The sequence below is a fragment of the Cyprinodon tularosa genome, unplaced genomic scaffold (assembly GCF_016077235.1).
Source record: "Cyprinodon tularosa strain WSP-4 unplaced genomic scaffold, ASM1607723v1 ctg5, whole genome shotgun sequence".
NCBI classification, from domain to species: Eukaryota; Metazoa; Chordata; class Actinopteri; order Cyprinodontiformes; family Cyprinodontidae; genus Cyprinodon; species Cyprinodon tularosa.
The window spans coordinates 110,571-136,687 of record NW_024039229.1 but is presented as its reverse complement, the minus strand read 5'-3'; the positions used below and the strand labels follow the sequence as shown (position 1 = coordinate 136,687).

The following is a 26,117-nucleotide window of genomic DNA, read 5'->3' as shown; positions in this document are numbered from 1 at the left end:
TTTACCAGTATAAAAAACCAAGCTAACATTTCACAGTTTTAGATAAAGACAGAAATTAAACATCGAAAATATGGATCAGCAAACAATAAAACAACAATAGTTAAATCTGGTGGTTAACTGGTCCATATTTTAAATGTTTTCGCAGAGTAAGAACCTTTTGCAAAAAAAATTTAAATTAAATTCGCAATACATGCCATCCTAAGAAACTTTGCAGAGACAATTCAGCCAGATCATACGGTCGGATTGGTTCTATCTAAAGAAAACCAGCTGATTGCACCGACTCACTGACTTGAAAATATGTCATTTTGACAAGCGGTTGCACTGGACTCTGCGTTAACAGTTTTGAAAAAAAAAAAAACACTTTGGACCTGTACCTCCTTTCTGATTAAGGAGATAGGTGCTGTATGTTACCACACCACGGTGATGCTAGTTGTGTTCAGGAGCTACCTTGGGATGTAAATGTCCTCCAGGGTTGGGAGATGTGTGCTGGTGATGAATCTGGCAGCCTTTATGACTTGTTGAAGGAATTTTTTTGGTTCTGTGCTGCTGTTGACGCAGATGATAGACCTAAAGGTTATGACAACCTCTATGGAACAGCAGTAGTGTTGTTCCATATGGGTGCTGTACAGTCAAATATTTCTCAGTGTTCTCACTATGACTTTTTTGATCAATGAGATGGTGTTGATCGTGCATGTGAGGTCCTCTGAAATGTTTGTTTTAGGAATGTGAAGCTGGAGACTCACTCCACCTTGTCTTTGTTGGTGGGAAGTGAAAACTTTAGTATTTGTGTTGTTGTCTGAATTGCAGTACATCCATCTCTATACCTCCTCTCTATAGGGGTGTTCATTTTGATCTGTTATCTGCCTCATTGCTGTGGTGTCATCTGCAAATCTGATTATTGCATTAGTGTTGTGGGCTGGTAGACATTGTGTGTACATTGTGAAGAGGAAGGGGCTCAGCACTCAGCCTTGTGGGGATGCAATGCAGCAAAGTAGAGAAGAGAAATTGTTGGTCCACTTCTGACTCACTGTGACCAGTTTTTAAAAAAGCAATGAGTCCACAAACAGACCCTGTGTTCAAGGTCAAGGTCAAACACTTTGGAAAACAGTCTGCTGGGAAAGATGGTGTTAAAGGCACTGCTGAAGTCCACAAACAGCAGCCATGTATGTAGACCCAACTTTTTTCAGACAGTGCATTATGTGGATTCCTTTGAACTACCAGATGAATTCACTTCCGACGCTCTTTTCAGTCTGAACAAACGGATGAGGAAAGGCTGGAACATGAAGCACCATTTGAACCATTGCTGTATTCCTTTTCCCCTGTGATGGCAGTGATGGGGTTCTCCATCATCTTTGCCCATTGGGGCTATATAATGCCTGGCAGGAACCCTGCATAAGAGAAGCTCTCCTCAAGGTCATTGAAATGGCCTGTAATGATAGCAGTGCTGATGTCTGGCCAGGGAGAATATGCTCTGGGAGGAGGCCCCGGTGGTGAACAAAGACATACCGTAGAGACTATAGCCCCATTTACATTATCATGCCGAGATCGGTCCGGGCATGGAACTGAACCAGACCCTGCCAGACACAACCCGAAACATGGTAACATGGTACTAGTTCATCAGTAGGTCTCAGCGCAGTTCAGTTCTGGTGCGGTTCTATGATAACAGAGAGCGCATGAGCAGACCTTGTTATCTCATTATTTGTCATTATTGTAAAATACTAGCTTCCATACCTTGCCACACAATTTCCAAGTGTTGATCCTGCTAAGCAGTGTGATGAACCTAAGCATCTGTCGTTGTTTCTTGCATCTGTAAGGCCTGCTTAGACTATCGTCTGTTGTATCCACTTCCGACTCTGGTAAATTCACCAAAGGCTGCCTTTTTTGCCTGACTCTCCACAAACTTCCTGAATGTTACAGGCACATGTTGATTTGCTTGTTTACCTCTAGAGAGCAGTAGTACCGTAGATCGTCACTAGTGATAATGTGGTGTGTAAACAGCCTAAGGAACAGAGCTTGGCACTGTTAAATGATCCAAGTTCAGCACGGATCAGTTTTCAGAGGTTAGTGTAAATGGCGCTTATGTATCTCGGCATGGCCTGGGAGAGCCTCCGATTCCCCGAGCGGAGCTTGAGGAAGTGTCTTGAGAGAGGGAATTCTGGGAGTCTCTGCAAAGAATGCTCAGTTGAACCCTGTCCTGTATAGGATGAAAGATGAGGTCTACAAGTACGAGTACTATAACATCATAATTCGTTATATGCCTGTGCAAATCAGGCTTAAATCTGAGGTTATCAGACTTTAAAAAAAAAAAAATTTCTAAATGTTTCGACACCTCTTCAGAAGTCTCTGTCACGTCTGTGAGCTTGCACAAGAGCAACCTGTAGCTGGAGCACTGAATTATTTAAGCACCTGGAGGCCCATCCTCCTAAGGACATAGCAAATGAGCAGATGAAGTCAATGACCAACTAGTGGTTCTCCTTTAATTCATTACAATTTATGACTTACTGGATCCTGGACTCTCTATTGTGCTTTATTATAATTTTCTTGCACTAACCAACTTTTCTGGTTTCATACTAGTTTAATAAGGGAGCAAACTTGTCTTATAGAGTCAACAAGAGCTCTGGAACCAGTTTAGGTGGGGTTGCCCTCCCCCTTTTCCTCCCCGCTTGAGCTGTTCAATGGCAGCTTGATGAATGGGAGGAAAAAGGGAGGATGGAGAGTGCAGCAGTGCCAAGTGATAATGCGGTGTCATCAGTTACCTTGACAACTGCAGCCTCTGCATTGAACATGTTAATTATGAATTTTTGGTTGAGGAAATTAGCTAAGTCTTGTTCCCTGTTCTTGGCCCGGCCTTTTTAGCTCAGTGTATTTATATATTTATTTCCTCTCTGCTTACTTCAACAACAAGAGAGGAGATATAATATGCTAATTTCTACAGCACTCTGCCTTGGGCAGCAGCTTTTATTCCTCAGCAAAGAAAGGTAATCTGGATGCAAAAGCTAAAAACAGCATGAAAACAATATTGCAATAAAAAAAAAGGAAAAACTTTTTTTGTCATGTGTATCTTTCTAGTTAATTGTTTAGAGTCGATTAAGAAAACAATTCAGCGCTTTGAAATCTTCCCAGCAGCAGGTAGGTCAGCTTTGCAGCAAGATCAGAGGCATAATGATGGAAAATTACTGATTGAATAAGTGACCCTCCAGGTCAGCAGGCAGTGAACAAAGCAGCAGAATATTTTATGTTAGTGCGTCAACCTTTTACGCGCTCAGATGTCAATGTTAAGTGGGTTCCTGCGCTTACAAAGCTTGGAGTGAATGAGTTGCCCTTTGCAAACAAATTTTCTACATTAGATCATACGAACACATACATAAGGCTGATGCCCTGCTTTACATTTAAATAGAAAAAAATCTGATATTTTTAGGATTTAGTCTCAAGCTTTATTATTTTTGCATTGAATATAACATCTACGCACCTAACACTGGTTTCTCTTTATGTTGAGTACATCTCAAAGTTCATGCTGGCCCAATGTGCTGTTCTTTTTGAATGATTAAATTGCATTAAATTAAACTCTGAAGATATTTTCTTAATATGTTTTTAGTTATTCATGTTTATGCAAATGGTTGATATTTTTTAAAGGCAAACTGCAAAGAGTCGCTCAAAGCTTCTCCTCAGGTTGCATGAGTGCAGTGAGGGAAGAAGTCAGGAACAAATGAATATTTTAGTAATGAATACTTTAATACATTTAGGGCTAGCTTTGTAAAAAAAAAAAAGCTAAGACAGCTGAGTGTAATTGGATATTCATAGGAACCCTCCATTTAAAACAGGTTCATCTATTCCCATTTTTTATTTGATAAGATTGTCATTGTAAGAAAGAAACATTCTATTTTCATATAAATAATATTTTTCTGTTTCGAATATTCAGTTGATTTTGAAATGTTTAAATTCTTGCTGTAATTCTGCAGCTTGACATATTAGTAGTTTCCATCTGTTGTGGAAAAAAACGCTGCCAATATGTAAAGATTTTCATTTTCAAATATGTGATAAAATGCTCTACATCTAAATCTGTGCTGTAGAAAGAACGTTCACTTCACAGAAAACTAATGTTTATGGATGGTTGTAGAATGTTATTTTACATTTTATATCAACAAGAGTAAATGTAGTAATTACCACCAACTAAATCAGCCTCCATTTAAAAAAAATAAATCGACAAAAATGTAATCTTATAAATGCAGTGATATATTTATATATTTTTTCAAGGTTAATTCTCAATTCTAGTAATATGATACTAACAGATTTTCCTAAAAACCCATATATCATTATCACTTCTAGAAACCACACAGATGAGACCAGTTGTTTACACATACTCCATCAAAAGGCCAGTATCATTTTCTTTCTTATTATCTGTTGTCTGACATGAAATAAATTTTTTGCTTAGTAAAAACAAATTACAAAAACACACACATTTTTTATTTCCATTCATATTAAGACTGTCATTTATTTTAGTTACTGCATTTATGCCTAATGGTGACATTTACCCTCAGCGTGAGGGATTGCTGCAGAGCCAACATCACAATATTAGAGAATGTCTACTGTCCACACATGCTCATCTAGGAAGAGCAGATCCTGCAAAATCATTGACTGGATGCATTTAGCTGGGTTTTTTAACTAGAAAACATTTTAGCAATCTGTCTGAATGATTTGATTAAATTGTGTCTGTAAAGTGCCTTAATATTGTATGTGTTATGAATTAGCGCTATATTAATAAAATGAATTAACCATTCAGCTGGACCTGTTCCATTTAACCTTAAAGGTGCAATAGGAGATCTTTTCTAATGCATTTTTTTACCATGTAGCTTAAAGATCTCCCCACAGCTGCTTAGCAAGCAGTAAAATAGAAGGTCTGAAGGTGAAACGAAAATAAACGGTCCCCGCTACAGTGAGAAATCAATGAATAATCTCAACCAATCACAAAAGACGGTCTATTGTACATGATTGGTTCCATGACACATCAATCATAGTCGTCTACTTGTCCCTCCCCCCTGTAAACGTACTCTGACACATGAACGAATCAGCCCCCCAATGGTCGTGCAGTACGCCATGGCTGGAAGCTAGCCACTGTTATGCTACTTTCACACCTATGGTGACCATAGGTGTGATGGGGGGGAGTTGCTGCTGGGGCCTCTGACTGGACAGGACCGGGAACCCTGACGGCCGGGGACAGAGCGACTGAACTCGACCCGGTGACGTCTGCCTTATAGGGCAGGTGGGGGGAAGGACGGTAAGGAAGGCGGGGGGAAGCATACCGTCACCGGGTCGGGTTCGGTCCAGGGGGAATTTCAAAATCGTCCGGGATTTTGGTCGACTACACTGCAGCAGAACCGAGCCGTCAGCTCAGATTTTGAAATTCACCCCTAAAATTTTTTTAGGTATGAAAAGGACATGTCAGGGAGAAAGAGAACGTCTGCTCACCTTATACCACCAGCTATATTTGCTGTGATCAGTGGGTAAAAAGTACTTTGAATCTATTTTGAAGTGAGAAACTGGAGATGCTAGAGATCGGCCGGTTTTCCAGTGTAATCCTGTTTCTCTGACTGTGACTTGCTGGATGTGCTCTCTTCATCCTCTTACATGGGAGCTGCCTTGGAGCTCGTCTGCCTGGCTTAGTGTTTCCTGGACGGGGCCGCCTTTTATAGCTGCTTTTTGTATCTCTGCTTTTGTCACCTTGAACCCCAGTCGGTCTCTGCAGATGGCCGTTCACACTGAGCCTGGTTCTGCTGGAGGTTTCTTCCTGTTAAAAGGGAGTTTTTCCTCTCCACTGTCGCTACCTTTGAGTCATTGAGTCAATGCAATCAACTGGTTTTCCTTAGATAGAAAACTTTGAATCAATTTTACTGTATGATATGGTTGAACTGTAAAGTGCCTTGAGATGACATGTGTTGTGAATTGGTGCTATATAAATAAACTGAATTCAATTGAAACTCCAAGTGAAAATTAGCGTCAGTGCAGTCAGTTCATCCAGATTACCATCCTGCCTTCAAATATTATTTCTGTCGGAGCCGCTCAGACCCCGTGCATGGACGTTGCGTTGTCACTAGGAAACCCATTCAACAGCAATCTCCTCCTCACGGTTTGCCGTGGTGGCAGGAAGGCGTTTTTTATGTATTTAATCCAAACTACAGGCACCAGGATGATAAAAGCGAACATGTTTTGCCAGCAGATGTCAACATTTTAAGTTAATTGAGGCGTTAATAAACTGTTTCAGAGGAGTGATCATAGCGCTCTGCATCATCAGAGCTGTCTGTCTCCCTGCCAGCTCAGTGCAACGCGCCGCTTCAGCTTCTCAGAAGCACTGCAGACAGCATGCGCGTTCATGTATTTTGAAGGCGTGGTTTCTTGGGCTGGTCTCAAAGGAGAGGCATGGTTGTGTATGTTCAAGCTATAGCTTGCTGGAACCGTTTTTCCAAGATATCCTACAGCACCTTTAACAACCTCCATTTTTGCTGAGCACATGGTCAACCAAAAAGTTGACCAGGAACATGGACAACTGAATGTGAATAACAACAGACCATAGAGATAAGATTACAGCCAAATGAAGAAACCCTCATCCATGACACTGGCTAGTGAAGTGAGGTGAAGGGCCTCCAGGAAATCTCTGAGACCAGAGCTCAGCAACCCAAACTATTCAAAGGGCCATTTGGACCAAAAAAGCAAAAAATGATTGGCTCTGAGCCACAAAAATGTAAAAGTAACCAACATGTAACCAACAGAATAGAGAAGTAGCCCCAAAAAGTTACCTGGAGAAACATCTTACAACTCTGTCCAGAAAAGTCCTAGGAACAGTTAAGATACCACAAAGAACTCTCAGTCCTCTGGTAAAGGACCCGAGCTTAAGATGAAGAGTTACCCACTCCACCATTCAGGTCCACCATTCAGGTGGACTCTATTAACCAGTATAATCACTTCTGAAAGCAAGTGCACTGATTTAACTTGGGAACTATAAAAAGGAAAGGGTTAAATACAGAAGTATTGTCTGAAAAGTAATCCACAGCCATAGTATCTCCATGCGCTTAGAGTACATTATGTAATAATCTCACATTTATAACTATGTTAGTAGAGGCATTTTTAAAGTGTATCAACAATTAACAAAGAAAAAAACATGAGAAAATAGTTTTATATTTACTTTGAGGCCAGAATAAGCCTCACTCAAAATACATTCTAACATGACCTTGCCATTCCAAGATGAAGCCATCATATCATTATCATGGATGTTTCCCATTAACTAATGCACCTCTGGAGAGTTTCTTTTCAGCAAATTGTGATTTTTTTTTGGAATTTAAACTTCAATGATAATCCATAATATATTACTCTTCAATATTTATACCACACCATCAACTTCAGAAAAGCATGAGTTAAGAAGGGAACGACCTCATTTACACTGTTTAAATCTCTGCATCTTGACTAGATGAAATCATGTTCCTCCAATCTGTGTTTTTGTCCCCAGAACGACTCCTGCCAGCTGCTTTCAAGTGTGTCATCGTTTTCTTGCAGATTAATATTTGATGTGCGAGGCTGTAGGTCTGAGGAGAGAGTGGCGCTGAACTGGGGTCAGCAGAGGGAGGCAATGGAGGAACCGCAGATGGACCGGCTGTAGAAATAGCCAGAGGAGTTGGCGCGTATCGACCCAACGGTTCGCCAGCTGTTCCCTCACTAAAGCCAGCTCTGATGATCTTCTAATTTAGATCTTCACAGCGCATATCACAGCCTGCAAATGAGAACTACACATGGGCACATGAAGATTCTATTGAAGTTGCTGCTCAACAGAGATCATAAGTGACAGTCGTTTATGTTTACCATGCATGCTGCGCATTTTAAAGCCACCCTATAGCATCAATGGATAAATGGTGGCATTAAACTGAGCGAGATCTTGGCAGCAGATGATTTTTGTGAAACAAACTGAATTAAAGATGACATTGGAGAGTTCCTAGGCCCCATAAGAAGGTTTTGATTTAACCCTCATTTGCAATCATGTGTCATAATTAATCATTTAAAGCATTCATCAATAATCAACGCATGATATTTAATGATCAAATTAGAAAAATCATTTTGGTTTGAGGGTTTACATTAGGGTTAATTCCACAACAATGATAGTCCATTTACTTCCAGCTGGTATAGCAGAAGCATTTTACAGCCATTCCCGTGGAAAATGCTTAAGTGATCAGTGACAAGTCCTTTCCATTGAAATGTCTTTGCTTTACACATCCCATCTATTGATGTTTTCCAAAATACAGACATCCAGCTTTAAAATGTCTAAAGCTCATGTGAAAAGACTTGAATTTCATTTCTACCTCTTCCCTGCAGCAATTGGAACATGTTTATTTCACTATCTAATGCAATGCTGAACACTATTACTCAGAAAGGATTAGTGTAACTTTTCAGAGCCGGCCTAAAGTACAGGCAATGTTTGTGACCGCTTGGGGCCTCTGCCAGTCGAAAGGCATTTCAGCATTGTGATTTACACAAATGTACTTTTATGAAAACGAAAGCTGAATAACCAACAGGGAAAACATTTTAACATGAAATGTAAGCTTACAAACACATTTTTTAATGCTTATCTAATACTTTTTGCTAATTGTGTGTAAATCGGTGTCCCGTATAGATTCTGTTTGTAAGTTGATCAACAAATAAACATTAGTTCAGTCATTGGTTGAGAATTAAACATTCAACTTGGAGGCGATAGCTGCATGTTTATCTCATCCCTGCCAGTAGGTGGCGCACTTGCAGATGCCCTCTCTCCTGTACTGTCTGCTAGATCCACTTTTCGTTCAGAAGAAAAGTGGATCTAGCAGACAGAAAAGTGGCCTGTTTGTGACCCATTTGCTTCCTTAAGTGCAGACTTAAGGAAGCAAATGGGTCTTTGCTTCCTTAAATCTTTGTTTGCTCTTTTTTTTTTGCTTTAATCTGAGAAATGAAACACAGAGAATAATCTTTCACAGATCTACTGAAATCTATTCCTTCTATACCTGTTGGTGCAGAATGCTTTAGTGTTAACATCGAGTCACAACTTGGAGTAAATATTTATGTATTTTAGACCTGTCACATTTTTATTATTATTTATATACCATAAATATGTATTTTTTTGTAAAACTAATACTTTTAGTCTTACTGCTCTAGACATTCTATGGAGGTATTCTTTTTTTGTGATAAATTAAGAATTATAATAAAAAGCTGCAGCTGTTACCTAAGGATAAAGAATGAAATATTAACTTTTTAGTGTGTTAGTAAAGAGATACATAAAATGCTCAAAGGGGTTACTTGTAAAAAAGAACATATTAAATAAAAGAAAGCTTACCTTTGCTTTTTTCCCTCCAGATGTCCTCTGGATGGTGTCCTGTTTATGTTTTGCTAAAGATCTTGTCTATAGACATTTATTTAATGTCTATGATCTTATCCCATATAAGTTGATTTGCAAGTGTTTTGTGTGTGTTGTATTATACTCCACCTCCTTAGGAGGCTGAGCTCCTTTGGAGTGAGCAGGCCCCTGCTTAAAACCTTCTATGACTCTGTGGTGGCATCAGCCCCACTGTACGCTGTTTTCTGCTGGGCCCCTGGCAGTGCAGAGCAGGACAAGAACAGACTGAACAAACTAGTGAGAATTGCCGCTTATGTCCTAGGCTGTACCACTGGATTTAGTGGAGGAAGTGGCTTAGAGGAAGGTGCTGTCCAAGCTTACATGCATCATGGACAACACCCCTGCACCAGACTGTGGAAGAGCTTAGCAGCTCCTTTAGTGAAAGACATTGACACCCTGTTTGAAAAAAGGAGCGCTATCGCATTCATCCCTGCTGCATCCAGACTATACAATACGACACTATAACAGCAATAACTTGTTCAATGTATAATGTGCAGTTTACTATTTGATACCCTGTGCAATAACTATATCTAAAAATATAAATATCCATCTATATAAATATCCATGTTAACACCCTGTGCAATAACTCTGTATAATAATCCTGCCATAAAAAAAAGCTTTCGTATGTGAATGCACTGTACATACTGTATATATTCCATGCAACATTTTCTTCCCTTGGCACATTCTTCTTCTCCTTTGACTATTTGAGCTGATGTAATGAGTAAATTCTTCCACTCGGAGATTAATAAAGTCAATCAATCAATTCATTATTTTTGTCTCTACCGTATGTTTTTTGCAGCATGTTTGAATCCCTCAGCCACTGTAGTTTTTTTTTTTCCCTTGTTGTTCTACTTTAAAAGATTTCAGCAATGTTTTTATAAGTCTTAAATAGAGATAAAATGGATATTTGGATATGAAAAGATGCTAACCCCTAAAACTGAAAAAAATTACCTACTTCATGTTTTTGGTTTCAAAAATGAAACGACATTCATCCATTTAGCCAAAAAAATAAAAAAAAAATAGCTGGCTGGTTTCCAAATGTTTCATTTCATTACTGCCACCTTCTGTTTATGCTGTCAGCATTGGAAAAAAAAATAAATGAGAGATGATAAAAACGTTACTAATTTCAAAGATCATGTTTTTTTAAATCTTAACACCCTCAGTTCCAATGATTAGAAATTAACATAACATTAATAACTTATATCTCTGCAACTTTTCCGTTGCAGCATTTCTAGACTGAACAAAAGGGTTGACCTGATGTATTACATGCAGAGGTTTCAGAGGTTAAAGTATTAATGTTTCTTACTCAAGTAGAAGTATAAAACCTACTATTTAAAATAAGAAAGAACAGAAGTTACAGTATGAACTTATGCCTTTTACTCAGGTAACAGTGTAAAAGTACAATTTTAAAATTTCTCAAAGTATGAAATTAAAAGTAATGCAGGAAAAAAACATTAAAACAGATTATTTAAGCCTTATACTACTGCTCTACCCTATTAAAGGAACATACTTTTTTACAATTCTGAAAGATAACTTCTTTATATTTATTCTGTTTGATAACTAACGGCAAGAGTTTCAAATATAACTTTGCATCATCTTTAAAAACGATTTATTTTGGTATGTGGCGAACAACAAGTTGGTGCAGCACCAACTCCAACCACAAAGAAATTAATTCTCTGGATGAAACAAATTATTTTGGTGCTTCAAATTGTTTTAAATACCAACAGGCCAGAACGAAAATGAGCTTAAATGAAACAAAACTAAAGAGTCAATTTTTAAGATGTAAGGAGTAGAAAGTAGAGATTATAACAGAAATGAGTAGAAGCAAAAGTTGTCTAAAAAATTATTATTTCAGTAAAGTATAGATTTCTACGTAAGTTAATGAGGTTTTTGTACTTTGTTACTTGACACCCCTGATTAGATGTGCTCTGCATGACAAGTTGTACAACCTGTCTGATGCTGTATTCAATTGCCCTGGAAGCTGAAACACAAATGTGAGATTTACATCTTAGCAGTGTTGTGCTAGTGGCTATTTATTTGATGTGATCAGTGACCTTGCTTACTGACACTAGTAATTTAAGCTGACTACATATTTAATTATAATTTTTAATATCTATTTTAAGCATTTTTACGGTGAATAAACATGTTTATAAATATATTTTTTATGTCACTGGTTTAATGAGAAACAAGCAAATGAAACTTGTTTTAGTGGAGTGTTTTTTTTTCCTGTGAAGCAGCCATGTTGGTTAAGAACTTGAGGAATTCAAAGCACCATTGCTCTACAGGTTTTCACTTGAGAACACTCTGGAAATACTCTCAGATTCTTCCCTCGTAGAACCTGGAATTTCATCTGCTGGGTACAAACTGAACAAAGGATACCACATTGTTTGAGCTAATAGTTATGTCAAGTTTAGACATTCAACTTACCCTGGAGCTAGTTAGGTTTTTTCATACCCTGGTTGGTTTATATGGAAGCAAATCGTTACCATATTTCAAATGAAAAAGCATTTCCAGAAATGAAGAATGTGGCTGCATTATTTGTCTCATAAATGAAATTAGTAATCAATAATCCTGTTTGCATTTTCATTTTCTTCTTCAACACCGCTCATCCTTTTACTTATTAAAATGAAAATGACATTTGAGATTTATTTTTCAAAATACACCCCAGCAAATACATACCAAAATTCTATTCGAAATGTAAAATTTGAAAATGAAAAAATGAAAATGAAAGAGTATTTCTGGAAATGCTTTTTCATATTCAAATGTAACATTTCAAATAGAATTTTGGTATGTATTTGCTGGGGTGCATTTTGAAAAATAAATCTCAAATGTCTTTTTCATTTTAATTAAGTAAAAGGATGAGCGGTGTTGAAGAAGAAAATGAAAATGCAAACAGGATTATTGATTACTAATTTCATTTATGAGTCAAAAAATGCAGCCACATTCTTAAAATGAAAAAGCATTTCTGGAAATAGTTTTTCATTTGAAATATGGTAACGATTTGCTTCCATACAAACCAACCGGGGTATGAAAAAACCTAACTAGCTCCAGGGTAAGTTGAATGTCTGAACTTGACATAACTATTAGCTCATACAATGTGGTATCCTTTGTTCAGTTTGTACCCAGTAGATGAAATTCCAGGTTCTACCAGGGAAGAACCTGAGAGTATTTCCAGAGTGTTCTCAAGTGAAAACCTGGAGAGCAATGGTGCTTTGAATTCCTCAAGTTCTTAACCAATATGGCTGCTTCACAGAAAAAAAACACTCCACTAAAACAAGTTTCATTTGCTTGTTTCTCATATATGGAAATATGGTAACGATTTGCTTCCATAGGTTTGGGAATCTCATGAGTTACATAAATAAATAAAAAAATAATAATAAAAAAAACAGCAGCAGATCTTTGATTCCTAAGATTATGAAATCTTAGGAATAAATAATTAGAAAATCTATAGTTCTTTTCAATGATCTTTTCTAAAAATAACTTTGGAAATATCTTCATCTGATATAAAGAACAAGGAAGCTAAATTACTAACAGTTCTTTTTTATTCAGGGATGATCTACAACAAATAGCTCCGATCTGACAGCGTTTTCAAGCAGATTGGTGTCGGTAACCTGCCACACTTGTTAAATTTCAGTTCTCTTTGGATGAAACTGCAATAAGAGAGAGCTGAAAAAGAGAAACAAAAAAGATCAGGAGAGTGAGAGAGTTTTTTTTTCCAAGCGCAAAATTAGAGCATGTGGAGGAGGAAAATGTTGCACAGAAGATATGATTCAGAGGGGGCAGCATGATGGGAGGCACATCTAGAAGAAATGAACCTTTAATGATCCCCCAGGGGATTCAGTCAGCTGACAGAAGGAGAGGAGCGATTCTGTTTTCCCTGCTAAGATGAGAAAGATCAAGCTAACAGGAATCATCCAGCCAACAATGTTGTATCAGGAGACACCTAAACGGTCCTCTCTGGCATTTCTGGAACCCCACCACTTCCAAAAGCTTATCCTCTAGACAGGAAGTTGGTAACGCCTCACAGTCCTTCTACATGTTAGGAGCGTGGGAGGGAGAACTCTGTCATATGTCAAGGATTTTAACAGTAAATAAGGAAACCAACTAATTTTCAGCTTTAATTAAATAAACAACTAATCCATATTTATTCAGAATGGTATCATATTTAATAATTAATTTGTAAGATTAGTAAGTTGGAAAGATTTTATGATTTTTTTTTAAGTGATCAAAGCAAAAATGAAAATCATCCAGGAGAACTGCTGCTAGGCTTACAGTTGAACATCTAAACAGGTTTTAAGCTTATCTATTTAATCCTTTTGATGAGGAAAAAAAAACAAAGCAACATCTTTTGGCCACAACAAACAAAGTGATAAAATGTTGGTAGGCAGAAAAAAAATAAACTGAAATCATTCCATCTTCTACTAGAATGCAGAAAGATTTACGTTTGGGATTTCAACCGAGGACTTTGCTAAAACTGCTCCACTATCAGCTGTGCATTTAATTCCTGGACTGAAATCATTCCAAGTTATTTCATCAGGCAAAATGTAGAAAAAAAACTGATGTGTTATCAATGTTGCTTAAGGGGAAGAATAAAACTGTCATCAAGGAAATAAAGTTTGGTTAGACCTGCTCCAGCAAAATTGTCACCCGAAGCTCATGTTTGAACCGATCTGACTGCATTATCTCAGCAAAGTGCCTTGAGATTGTGTTTTTCTGACAGATGGATTGTTTGATTATACTGATGATGGGTCATAACCTTCTGAACTGAAACTGTGCTTCTGTAGTTGAATCAACATTTTTAAAAATCCAGCAAATGGGTGTCCGTTTATTCAGCTGTGTGAGTGAAACTTAGATGCTTTTACTGATGTTGCTGCAGGAATCAGTTCAGTTTCCCTTAGAAAATTCTTTGAAAGCTGAATTCATGAATGATGACAGAATAGATTTCGTTTCCCTTCTCTTCTCATGGTCTGACAGCATGAATCTGTATTAAGCCATATTTTCCATTTTGTACTTCAGACATTATTAAAAATGAAACTTCCTGAATTACTGATTACAGTTGGATCCTGTTGAGGTTCTGATCCTCTGTGACTGAATCCTAGTTTACATGACCCTGCAGGCTGTTTGCATGTCAGGGGTCGGACACTGGTGTCATATTGAGCAGACTAACTCTGGACCGTGTCCTGACCCGTCTCTGCCGCCTCAGAAAGATTCTGAGTCTTCCTCTGAAGCAGCTGCTCCACAGCCTGCAGCGCTGCAGACTTTGCTAATGTGGCACAGAAACTTTCTCAGGCCCTGATTTATTTTCCAGTCTTCGCTTCACCACCTCCACTGTGCATCTCTGTAGCACCACATTTGAAAGGATAAGACAGTAGAATGTAGGTCAAAGCAAAACATGGCGTCTTCCTGAGCTCTGGTTGGCTGTAAGGTATTTATGCCCAGGAACATGAGAGGAATGTTCGCTTGGCAAATGAAGCAGGCTCTTTGAGCACGAAGTGGGATGGATCTATTTACATTATTAAAATATGGAATGAGCTAAGAACTAGTTCATCTTTATCCTAAATCTACGAAGAGTGAGTGAAAACCTCGTTTTGCTCTCATTTTCATCATGTTCAGCCTTTGCATCATGTTCTGCAGGGCAGGAGGGAGGGGTGCAGGGTTGACGCTGCAGCCGTCGCAGCGCCGCTCTCAGTGGTCGCCTTGCCAGACCTCCGGACAGTCAACAAACAGGGATGAGTCAAAATGTCCTCTGGGCTGCAGAGATTACGTCACTCATAACACACACAGAGACACACCGACATGCAGAAGTCATGTGAGGTGGGAATGCATGCTGAAAATGTAAACCCATCAAGGTTTAAAATCCAAATCTAAGCTAAAAGTCTGAGCTTTTTTTATTCTGGCAGAAATGTAACAACCAGTTTTCACAGTAAGCATATGGCGTGCAGACGTCAGCATGCTCTTTTCTGTGTAAACCTTCTGTGGTGTTTCAGAACAGCTCTAATCAAACTTCTCCAGATTTTCTAAAGGTTCAGAGAAGCCTTTTCTGTTCAGTACCAGAACACAATCAAATAAACATGCTTAAAGCCTTTAAAATCTGATATCAAACCATTTGGATAGAAAAGGGCTCCGACACTTCAAGGATGAAGGTGTCAAAAAGTACTGATTTGATCGATTAATCAATTTGGTCTTTTCAGCTTCACCAGCAGCCTGTCCCAAACACAGTCAGTTCAGTTTGTATTTGCAAAATATATGTATGAAAAAAACTTTTACTGACATAAAGTAGGAAGTTTTTCTACAGCAATGCCATCCTCAGAGAGCTGTCAGCTGAAACAGAGGGATGCATGAAATCAGGGATTCCCAGTTTACAGTAGGCGTCAGGACCCCCCCAGAGACTTTTAGTTGGGGGTTGGATGATTTTCACAATCACTGTGATATGATCCCTGGGGTAAACGGGGGTCCATATTTTTTTTATTTGTACCAATAAATTGTGAAATGCACAATCAAATGATTAAATGAAGATTATTCTATTGAATACTTAAAGATCCATTCAAAATATTGAACTGAATAATTAAATATTATAAAAAACAATATTAGTTCCAAAATCAAAATTACTTTACTTAATAGGTATTAATAAATATCATATTGAAAGCTTTAATGTATTAGATCTAAAACTTTCATTATAGAAAGTAAAACTTTTATGAAGCTCAGTTTTGAACCATTTCCTGTTTGGTTTCAGGGGATGTTCAGCCTGAGCGGAGCGTTCTTGGAGACTCTAGATGTTCTAAACGGCAACTATTTGATGTTTACACTGAGAGGAGAACCTTTTCCTGTACAATCCCAAAGCAGCAGGCAAGCAGATGAACAACTGCAGCATGATGCGTCTCTCAGGGGCTCAGGCGGGTTTTTTTTATCAGAACTTTTTTTATTTTATTTTTTTTTTAAGAACAATTTCTAAACCTGTCAATTGATCTTTTCTTCCTCCATCCATGAGGAGCCAGGAGGGGCTGAGCTTTTAATCAAGGTCATTTTTCTTTAAAGGAGTTTGTTGAAAAGGGTGATTCAAAAAGAACATTTCTGCACAGACTAAAAAAAGCAGCTAAAGCACAAAACCTGCAAGAAAAGCCTTTCTGTTGTACATATCAAGGTGCTCATTTTGAGCCTGGATCCATATTTATTTTTGATTATGTTCATGGAGAATCCTGCTTCACAGCAGTAGGTTGAGCCAAACATACTCAGAATGTGCAGGGTCATCTTTGAGCACGCTATTATACTTTTCTTCCACCAGTTCACCGCAGTTCTTCCAGCAGTCCACACTTTCTCTGATTTCTTTTTCTCTCCGTCTTCTCCTTCTTCACCATCGCCCGGCTTGCCATGGGGTTTGCCTGCTGTGTCTAAACGTAGCAAGCAGCAGCAACCCAGACTGACAGCTCATTGGCTAATTTGTATCACGTGCAGCCTGGTGCCGGACGCTCCGGAGGGCTTTACCGTACAAACAGGAGAAGCTGCGCAAGTGAAGTTAGACACTGTAGTCTGACAACATGTTGTAATTTATAATCGTTTTAAATCAGGTTGGGTCCAGATTAGCCAGCAGGGGGGCCTGGATCTGGGCCGCGTTCTGCTAATCCATGACCTCTGTTCTAATGGATAAAAGACTGCATAATCTCTGAGAATCAGAATAATGAATCCTTATTATATATTTATTTTTTCAGCTTTTTTATTGGCATTACACTGTCACAAGTACAGAGAAATAAAATGAATTCTGCATTCAACCCATCCCCTTGGGGAGCAGTGGGCTGCCATTGTGTGGCGCCCGGGCAGCAGTGTGGGGTTAAGGTAGAAAGCCACAGTGGCAGTCTATGGGAAGGAGTGCGACTTGAACTCAGAACCTTTGGATTCCAAGCACAATGCCCTAACCAATAGGCCACCACTCCCCCAGATTTAACCTTGCAATGTGTTTTAAACTAGAAAAGCCAGGAAAGATATATATATTTAAAATTTTTTAAGATGTAAACCATTTTAAATGGGGAAAAAACCCTAAAAGAATATGAAGAATAATCAAACATACAGCATACTTCTCTGGTTTTCACACAGTACACACTATGCATTCAGGACAGGTTCAGAAAAGGGTTTAATTGAATAAGCATCATGTCTGCAGGCAGCACTGATGGTCTGTGGATGCAGTCAGTCATCCAAAAAGCAGAATGACAGAGCAGTTTAATGCAGCCTGACTCTGGAAAACTGCAAAACATGAGCATATGGCTGGATGTGTCCATATGTCTCACTGAGGCTCATAACCGAGTCAAAACCACAAGAGAAGTAAACAAACATCACTGCAGACACACGCACATGAAAGCAGGCAGAGCGTAAATAAGTGGGGCGGCGGTAGCCCAGAGGTGAAGGACAGGATGTAGGGGGGCGTGCATGCATACTGCAGAGGTATGTTCCAGCTGCAGCGAGAAGCTGATGTGTCTGAGAGGCAGCTGCTGGTGTTAATGTATGTAACCATGCGAAAAACAACCAGAGGGGCTCAGAGGATATTTAACTCAGTCACTTTTAGACTTTTTATACCAAATACAAAAACCTGACAGATTAAATGAGAACATGAACTCTGGAAGCTGCAGATGTCCAACTATCCTCTTTAAAGTAAAAGTCCGGTCAGCAAGGAATAATAAATGGATCATTATCTATACCAAAAACAAATATGTTCACTGTGATTTATTGAATTTAGATTTAATCATAAAAAAATTTGAAATAATAATTTTCATTGTGATCACTGAGTCCAGGACCGGCTATAGTCACAGTGCGGTAAGCCTAGCGCCATTCTCCCCGCTTTACAAGCAAAATCAATTGGAACTACTAGACACATCTACAAACAGCAACAATTATTTAAGATTTCCAGAGGACTTCACCATTGAAATTCGCGAGAGCTATAGTTAAACTGACAATGCCCACCTGCATGGGAATTGGATGTTGCAATACATCGGGTAAAAGTGAATTTTTTTTCACTTATTTCACCTTTCCGATTCATTAGATTAGATTAGATGAGCTTTATTGATCTCACAGCAGAGAAATTCAGTCGTCACATATTGGCATGATAGTTAAAGAAGGTGCAAACAAGGAGGAAAAAGGTGCATTAAGAAGAATAAACAATATATATATATATATATATATACAGTATATCCAGTTGTATACAGTATATCAAGATAAATAAGGATTAAGGTGCAAGTGTACATGTATTGCACACAATGAATAGTAAAATACAATAAAAATAAGTGATAAAAAATAAAAAAGATAAAAAAAAATACAAGGTAGTAGCACAGAGTTTTGAGGTGTCATATGTACAATCTGGATGGCTTATATACAGGTGGATTTACTTTAACGTTAAAGTGTAGTAGGTAAGGAACAACGGTGAGGTAGTGGTATGACTATGCTATTCACATCTATTGCACATTCAGCATATTGCAAAGAATATAGGACAGTCAATAAATAAAAAACTATAATATATATTCATGATCCACCACGGGTTGGTTGTTGGATCGCCAACTTGAAGAGGTAGGATCTGCCATTGAACTTCTGGCCAGAGTAAAAACACGTAATATGTGGGCAACATTTCGAAGAAGAATTTTTTCAAGATGACTTGGATAATAGCGCGTTGTGACAAACACCAGATACAGCACTGGGACTTGATCAACAGCCGATACCGCACCGTGACGTCACAAAACGGTAGATAGCAGTAGTGTTCTTTGACAAACATGGATGCCTCCAGTAAAGCACATTCAAATGAAATAACTCTTAATTAAAAACACTTATCATTTATTGAACAGTATGTAATAATTTCACATTTAAAACACTTTCAGAAGTTCTGAATATGACCAGACTTTTCTGTTAAAGCCTCAGTTGGGAAATCTGCCATTGAACCAGAATCCATTGTCATTAGAACAGTTTCATGACTGATCGACCTTCAGTGACCAAAGGCACTAAAGCGGAAAAGGTTTCAAATTTTATGTTTTTTAAATCTCTAATCTGGGTATTGAAAGAGGCATTATTTTTTAAATCAAATTTGTGGAAAAGGAGAAGCGCATATCTAAAGCTGCAGTGTGCCATAATGTAATTTTTTAAAAATAAGTATATTATTATCAATGAGCTGAAAGACACAATCTTTACGTCTGCGTTCCTTAGAAATTGCCGTTTATTATCACATAGAGGCAGGTCTCCCAATTATGGAGGCAGACATCTTTGCTGTACGGCAGCTCAGAGCTGACAAACTAGTGACTACAAAGATCACAATCACGCTCAAAAAAGGACTGCAGCAAGTTAGGCCTGTGGAAAATCTATATTCTATAGATTAATAAAATTATCTATGCAAACAAGTATCGACATCCCTTGATTAGATGGGTGATGCAGACGTTGCGGCAGCCATTTTGTGCCATAATGGCCTCTGTGCAGTCTGAAAAGATGTTGCTGAAAATTACATATTTTAGCTTTAAGTCTAATTTACTGGAATAAATAAAGCTCTTTAATTAAGAGAAAAATAACATAAGATTCAGAAACGTTTTTACAGTTAAATGAAAACTAAAACAATTTTAAGCAGCTGGTTTTAAAATTCATGAATAAAACACATTCTACCCAACCAGGAGCGTATGAAAACGTTGTTTCCACCATCCTTACGTTATTGTAGCTGGGACTATGAATTTATGGACATATGTTGTAAAATGATTGTATCTGAATTCCAGAAAAGATAAAAAACAATCCACTGGACTTTGTTTCCAGCTTTGAAGACGTTTTCCTTCCCATCCAGGAAGCTTTTTCAATTCGCAGTAAGTTTGAAGCTTCATATAGTAGCCCGAAAACTTGTTTTGGCTTAGAAAACATGCAAATTGAATCAGAAGAATGGGTCCGACTCGTTCCCTAGGGAAGGGGAGTCGTTCGGGTTCTTAGTTAGCGTACAATACTCGATACTGGTCTATGCCTCTAAAAGGGTGGTCATTAAGGAGATTGTTAGCCTGGCTGCCCTGGTGAGATGTTTTGTCCCCTGCATGGGAGCGGGGGGTGAAAGTAATAGCGGGAAGGAATCAACTCTATCGCTGCATTGTAAGTTTTTGAAGGCTTAAACCCGAGTCCACCCCCTTATCAAAAATGGCTTCCTTTACCCCCCTTTCAAACCACCTGTCTCCTTTGCCCAAAATGTGAATATTCTGGGCCTCAAATGTAGCATTTTATCTGAATACCATATTAAAATATTTTCAAAATTAATCAGAAAATAAAACTCCAGGATCTATTCTATACATATGAAATTCCTGAAAATTGTGAACATCTTAAATGGTTTCTAAACACTTATTTTACTACAAAAAAATAAAGTCCCACTTAGTTAACTTATTTCCAGTTTTCCGTAGCATTTTGTGTAATTAGTCTATCCAGTGAACTTTTGACATTTTCTACCAGGTCTTGGACTCTGGGCTTTTGGGCACCTCACTAAACCATGGGCTAATCACCTCCGTGTAGCATGGGGGAAAGAATTAATGGAAAATTAACAAAAAGCAAACTAAAAGAGTTTTTAGAGAGCTAAAACATCCATATGAATTGTAGCTTTTATTGGCTATAATCCTCAAAATGCAGAGATATGATTCAAATTGATTCCACTAGAGCTCAATTAGAAATTAAACAAAACAAACAGCCAGAAACTTCTGAAAAGTTATTCTTTTATTTATATTTTACAATCCTTTTATCATGGTTATGTCAATATTTACTTTTTCCACACTTTGAAAGTGTCATTATTTCATGCTGTCTGACGACAACAACAACAAACAGAGAAACAAAAATGAACAAAACAAAAAGGAGAAGTTTAAAGAATGAGAGTCTATTCAACACTTTTTGACAAGAAGCAGAGAGAGAGATTCACATTTGGGCTCGAGCTCTCATCCCGTCCACTCGTCAAAAATCAGTAAACAAAAGAGGTTTAAAAGCAGGACTGTCAGTCAAGTGAACAGGTGTCGGGGTTTTGTGTCTGGTCTTCTAGTTTTGGCCTTTAAAAATGACCCAAACTCCCGTCCAGAAGAAAGCGAACTTTAAAAAGTTTCCCGGTTTTTTTTTCTCTTCAATCCTTAAAATGATTTTCTTACTTCGGGACAAAGAAAATGTAATAAACAATCTACCACAAGGAATACAAAATAAAACAATGGTTTCTCTTTCAACAGCTGCTCCAAACATTGGAGAATATTTGTTTTGTTTGTCTATTTTTTATTTCAATAAAAAAAAAGTTTATTTCTTGAAATGAAAAAGGGAGTACAAATACAAGCAAATGCTTCCCAAATGAGGCCCTAATGAAAACGGATGTACTGCTGCTGAAAGGTTACTTGCTTGTTGTGCTGGCTGATACATTTCCTCAAAAAAATCGGTCGACTGAATACTTCCTGAGAAATAAAGGAAATATCTACCTGGCATGAAGAGGACGAGAGGAGCAGTGTGACAGAGAAGGAGGGAATTGGACTAAAAGGAGCCGGAGGACAGAGCGTCGGGGATGTATCATGAGGGAGAGTTTATTTTCAATTAAAATGGATGGATCAGAGTGTAAACATGAAACCTGTAGGACAGAGGAGGAGTGGGCAGCACTGCTGGTGTTTGTGCTCTTTGGCACAGAGAAGAGGAAGAGGAGGAAGAGGAGGAGGAGGAGGAGGAAGGGAGCCGGGCTTGTATGAGCAAAGCAAATCTGGCTGCTGATAACATCCAACACCTGCACCACTCTTCACACCTGGAGCTTTTAGGCTGAATATGATCTAGTCCAGCTAACAGGTTCTCTTTTTGCTGTTTGGAATCATCAGAAAGGAGAAAACATGTCTGAAAATGTTCCCGCAAAGAGGGAAACGTCCCATTTGGCTCTTAACTCACCATTTCCTTATTGGGATTCATTGCAAAAGGCTAAAATGTTCCTCCTGAAACCTCTACAGGGTGGAGTTCAGAGCAGAGTGGGTAAAGCCTGCTCTAAATGTAACATCTCAAACCCACAGTCCATCAAGGAAGCTGCAGGTTTACAGCAAAGACGGATTAATTGCTGCTCTGTAAACATGATCTCTTTCGCCGAAACACCCACAACAAAAGCAGGTGAATAAACCAAACGATGGGGAGAGAAAACAGGGTCTGGGGTTTTAGTCTTTGCATGTAAAAGACGACATACATCTGGGCTCAGCAGCATAAAAAGTTGACTTTTTGGTTCTGATGGATCAGTTTGTCTTCCTGGATCAGTAATGATGCCATTTTTGTTTTATATGCATTTTATTTTTTTTTTTTAGATTTGAAGCACGTGTGTAGGTTGGATGAAAATCTTTGATTTTGTGTTTTTAATTTTATTAAAGCAGGCGGGTTGCTCTGATTCACCGTCTGACTCCACCAAGAAGAGGAACAAAGGTCTGAGACCAACAAACTCATTTCCAGATAAGTTTATCTGCCTTAAAACTGAAAAAAGTGAGTTAAGTTCAGGAAGGACATTTTTTCTTTCACTGTTTTGTTTCAGCTTCTCCATCCTGCAGTGAATAAATCCACATAAACGGATCCGCCAGAGGAAAGAGACCTGAAGTTTGTTCTATTTCTGTCAGACGGTTTGGCGGCTGTGAAGTAACGCTGCCCACCACCTAACAGTCGGCTACCGGCAACTCTCCACCACAGGCCTGACGGAAGTAAAGCAGGGCAGGATAAATTTGGACCTCACAAAATGCTCTTTGGGCTTTTAAAAAGGAACACGACCAGGCGAGCGAGCGAGCGAGGCCTGTGGTGCCACCTACCATAAGTGGTTCCCCACACCGGAGCGGCGCTGAGATTAACGGAAAGGTGAAGGCAGGTTGTTAAAGCGAAAACAAACACTCCGGGAAGCAACAGGGTGGAACCTCAATGTTTTCTGTTTAAATTTAACAAGTGAAAACCTCTTCAATCACTGATGAGGATGTAAATTCAGATTGTTTGTGGAAAATGGTTTGTTTTTGTTAAGTTGCTTATTCTGATCCTGCTGTGTAACAACAGCGCAGCAATCTGCTGCACCTCATGTAGGTGACTTCCTCAGCTGCTTTTAGAACCAAGCATCTGAGGGAATTTAGCTCATTCTGTGATTCACCAAACCTCTGTGGTCCTCATGGGACCGAGGGAGAGTAAAGTCGGCGTTAGAGGATGAAAAAAGCCGAACTGATTACAAAATGTGTTTCATGTCTGACTGCTGATGAAGAAGGCAAATAAAATATGAAAGAGGTATAGAGGAGAAGGAGATGATAGGGTTTGATGGACTGTCAGTGTGAGGATGGTAAGGCAGGGTTGGAGGGTCAGGTGGGAGGAAGGGGGCTAGCAAACCTGGCAGCCCCCCCTTCCTCACCCCGACTCCGGCCATTCGGTCTCCTTTCCCCAGGAGAGCTGAGGTCAAATCCAGGAATATCAGCAGGCGGATCACCAGTCTTCATTGGTTTGTTTCTGTTCATCTCTTAAGTCCCAGCTGTCTGTCTGTCTGTCCGCCGTGTCACTGGAGGTCTCGGTCCTCTAGGTACCGGTACTCAAAGGTAAAGCCCTCTTTTTTCCGCTGGCCCCACTTCTCATAGTCAAAATAAATGTATGTTCCCTAAAGGGAAGAAAACAGTAGGAAAAATATCATGATCTGCACAGAGTGGTGCTCAACACATCTACAGTCTATTACTATTACAACAGATGACACACAATGGCTTTGCAGAGACATCCAGGGTCAGATATCACCATTTCCTTCATACTTTAATCTAAATTCATGCTTTTCTAAAGTTCAAAGACTGAGCTAAATGATTAACCAAATTTACTCTGCCTGGTCTTTAATTACCTCATTTTGCTGGTTTTAAGTCCTGTGAGGTTTTCTGATAATGTTTGACTGATTGTTGACTAATTTACCCTCTGACTGTTGACTGTGACTCCAGACCTACCTGCTCATACTCATCAGTGATGGTCTTGGGCTCTTCGTGCCTCTGAAACCACATCATGTACTTTGTATGGAACCTCCATGACTGCTTCTTCAGGGCCTTGGCTGCAAGATACTGGGCCTTAGTGCCCTGCACAGAGAGGAGGAAAGTAATGAGGGAAAGGATGCTACGTGTTAAGAGTTTATTTTTAGGTAACCCAAGTTTCTCTGCTGTTAATTAAAAAGGTCTGAAAAATCTAAGATGAAGAGAAATTTACTCTGGTGTCCAGGATGTTCTTTAGCTAAATTAAACAAACAAATAAGATGGTAATTAGAAGAGGCTTACCTCCAGGTAGTAGAAAATGAAGAACAGCGTTTCTGTGGAAAGCCTCTGGTAAAACTCTACAGTGTCGGAATGGGGCGGAGGCATCTGGTGGTGGACGGGTGGGGTGGGGCAGGGGTTCCTCATGAGGTACTGCCTGGAGTGGCAACACAACATTAAATCCATCAGGAGGGGAAAGTTTGAACATATCAGAACAGATTGGAAATAAAAACTGGAATCAAATGACATATTTTAAAATGTGAACATCTTTGAAAACAAAAGAAAATGCTTGTTAAGTACAAAGTCAGGTTCAGTCTGTACTCACAACACTAATGGGGTGAGAAAAAAAATGTAGGAGGAATTAAGAAAGTGTTGGAATCTGTTTGGATGAATCTGGTGATGAAAACTCTGGCTGGATTTGATCTAAAGGTGTTTATTAGCTTTTTTTAACCCTTACTGTTTTCACACCTGATCTGGTGCTGCAGGATTGTTTCTGCTCCTGACAAAGGGCTGCTGTTCAGTCTAATATAGAAATAGTTTTTTTCTTATTAATCAATTTCTTTTCTGTCCCTTTGCTATTTTTCTTTCTGCTCCCTCTTGCCGATCCAGTTATTAAGTGTTTAAGTTGTTTGTAAAATAAAAAAAGTTTCAATAAAGAAAAACAAAACACATTTCTACAAACTGAAATGTCTTTAAATAAATGCTTAGTTACATGAAAGTAGAAGAAACAAAATATAAAAATGATAAAACTAAAACATTTTACAAAAACTATGATAAAATAATTAACTCCATAAATCAGTAAATAAACCCTATGCCCCAATGTGGAGGTACAATGCATCATTATCTAAGGTTTAATTTAATGTCTGATGTTCTTGGTTCTACAGTGCATCATAAAATCATCTGAACTACAAATTCAGCTTTAGAAACAGATTGAAAAGGTTAATTTTTGCTTCAGTTTTTTGCTCCCAGTGGACAGTTTGAAAAAAAAACTGTAGTGTTTTATTTTCTAAAATGTTTTTTTCTTCTTTTTTTGTGCTGATTTCCTTGAAACTTTTATTGTTTTACATATTTTGGGGGGTATTTTGTGAATCTGAATGCTTTTATATGCTGATTTGCCTTTAAAAACTGACACACCTGGACGCACTAACACCCGTGGGGAAATATGCTCTGTTCGATGTAAAAGTGCAGATTGGTCACCTGGTGGTGACCCAAGTGAACTGCAGCACATATCTAAATGATCAAAATTAAGGTTATTTATTTATTTAATTAATTGAATAAAAAAAAAAAAAATCAAAAAAAAAAAAAAAAAATTGAATTAATGAATTGAATTTTATTTAATTGAATTTAAAAAAAAAATTTATTCTAAATATTAACCTTATTTTTACATGTTATTCACTACCTGGCAATGTTTGCAATTCGTTCTGCTGTTCCTCCTTTCCAACCACAGATGAATCCCTGTTTGTACTCTAAATATCCCTGCACCAACATAATAATGA

The 26,117-nt window shown here is 38.4% G+C and overlaps 1 protein-coding gene across 3 annotated transcripts in view; it reads right to left on the bottom strand.

Annotated features, from left to right (window-relative positions):
* Positions 1-21,085: 21,085 nt before the first annotated feature.
* LOC119795004 (CCR4-NOT transcription complex subunit 3-like) overlaps positions 21,086-26,117 on the bottom strand; it is a 40,905-nt gene continuing 35,873 nt past the window's right edge. For all 3 annotated transcript variants that reach the window (XM_038302797.1, XM_038302798.1, XM_038302799.1), the window contains exons 17-19: positions 24,646-24,778; positions 24,325-24,450; positions 21,086-23,996 (exon numbers count right to left, since the gene is read on the bottom strand). In XM_038302797.1, coding sequence (XP_038158725.1) covers positions 23,898-23,996; positions 24,325-24,450; positions 24,646-24,778 — 358 coding nt within the window. In that variant the 3' untranslated portion in view covers positions 21,086-23,897. The remainder of the gene's footprint in view (positions 23,997-24,324; positions 24,451-24,645; positions 24,779-26,117) is intronic.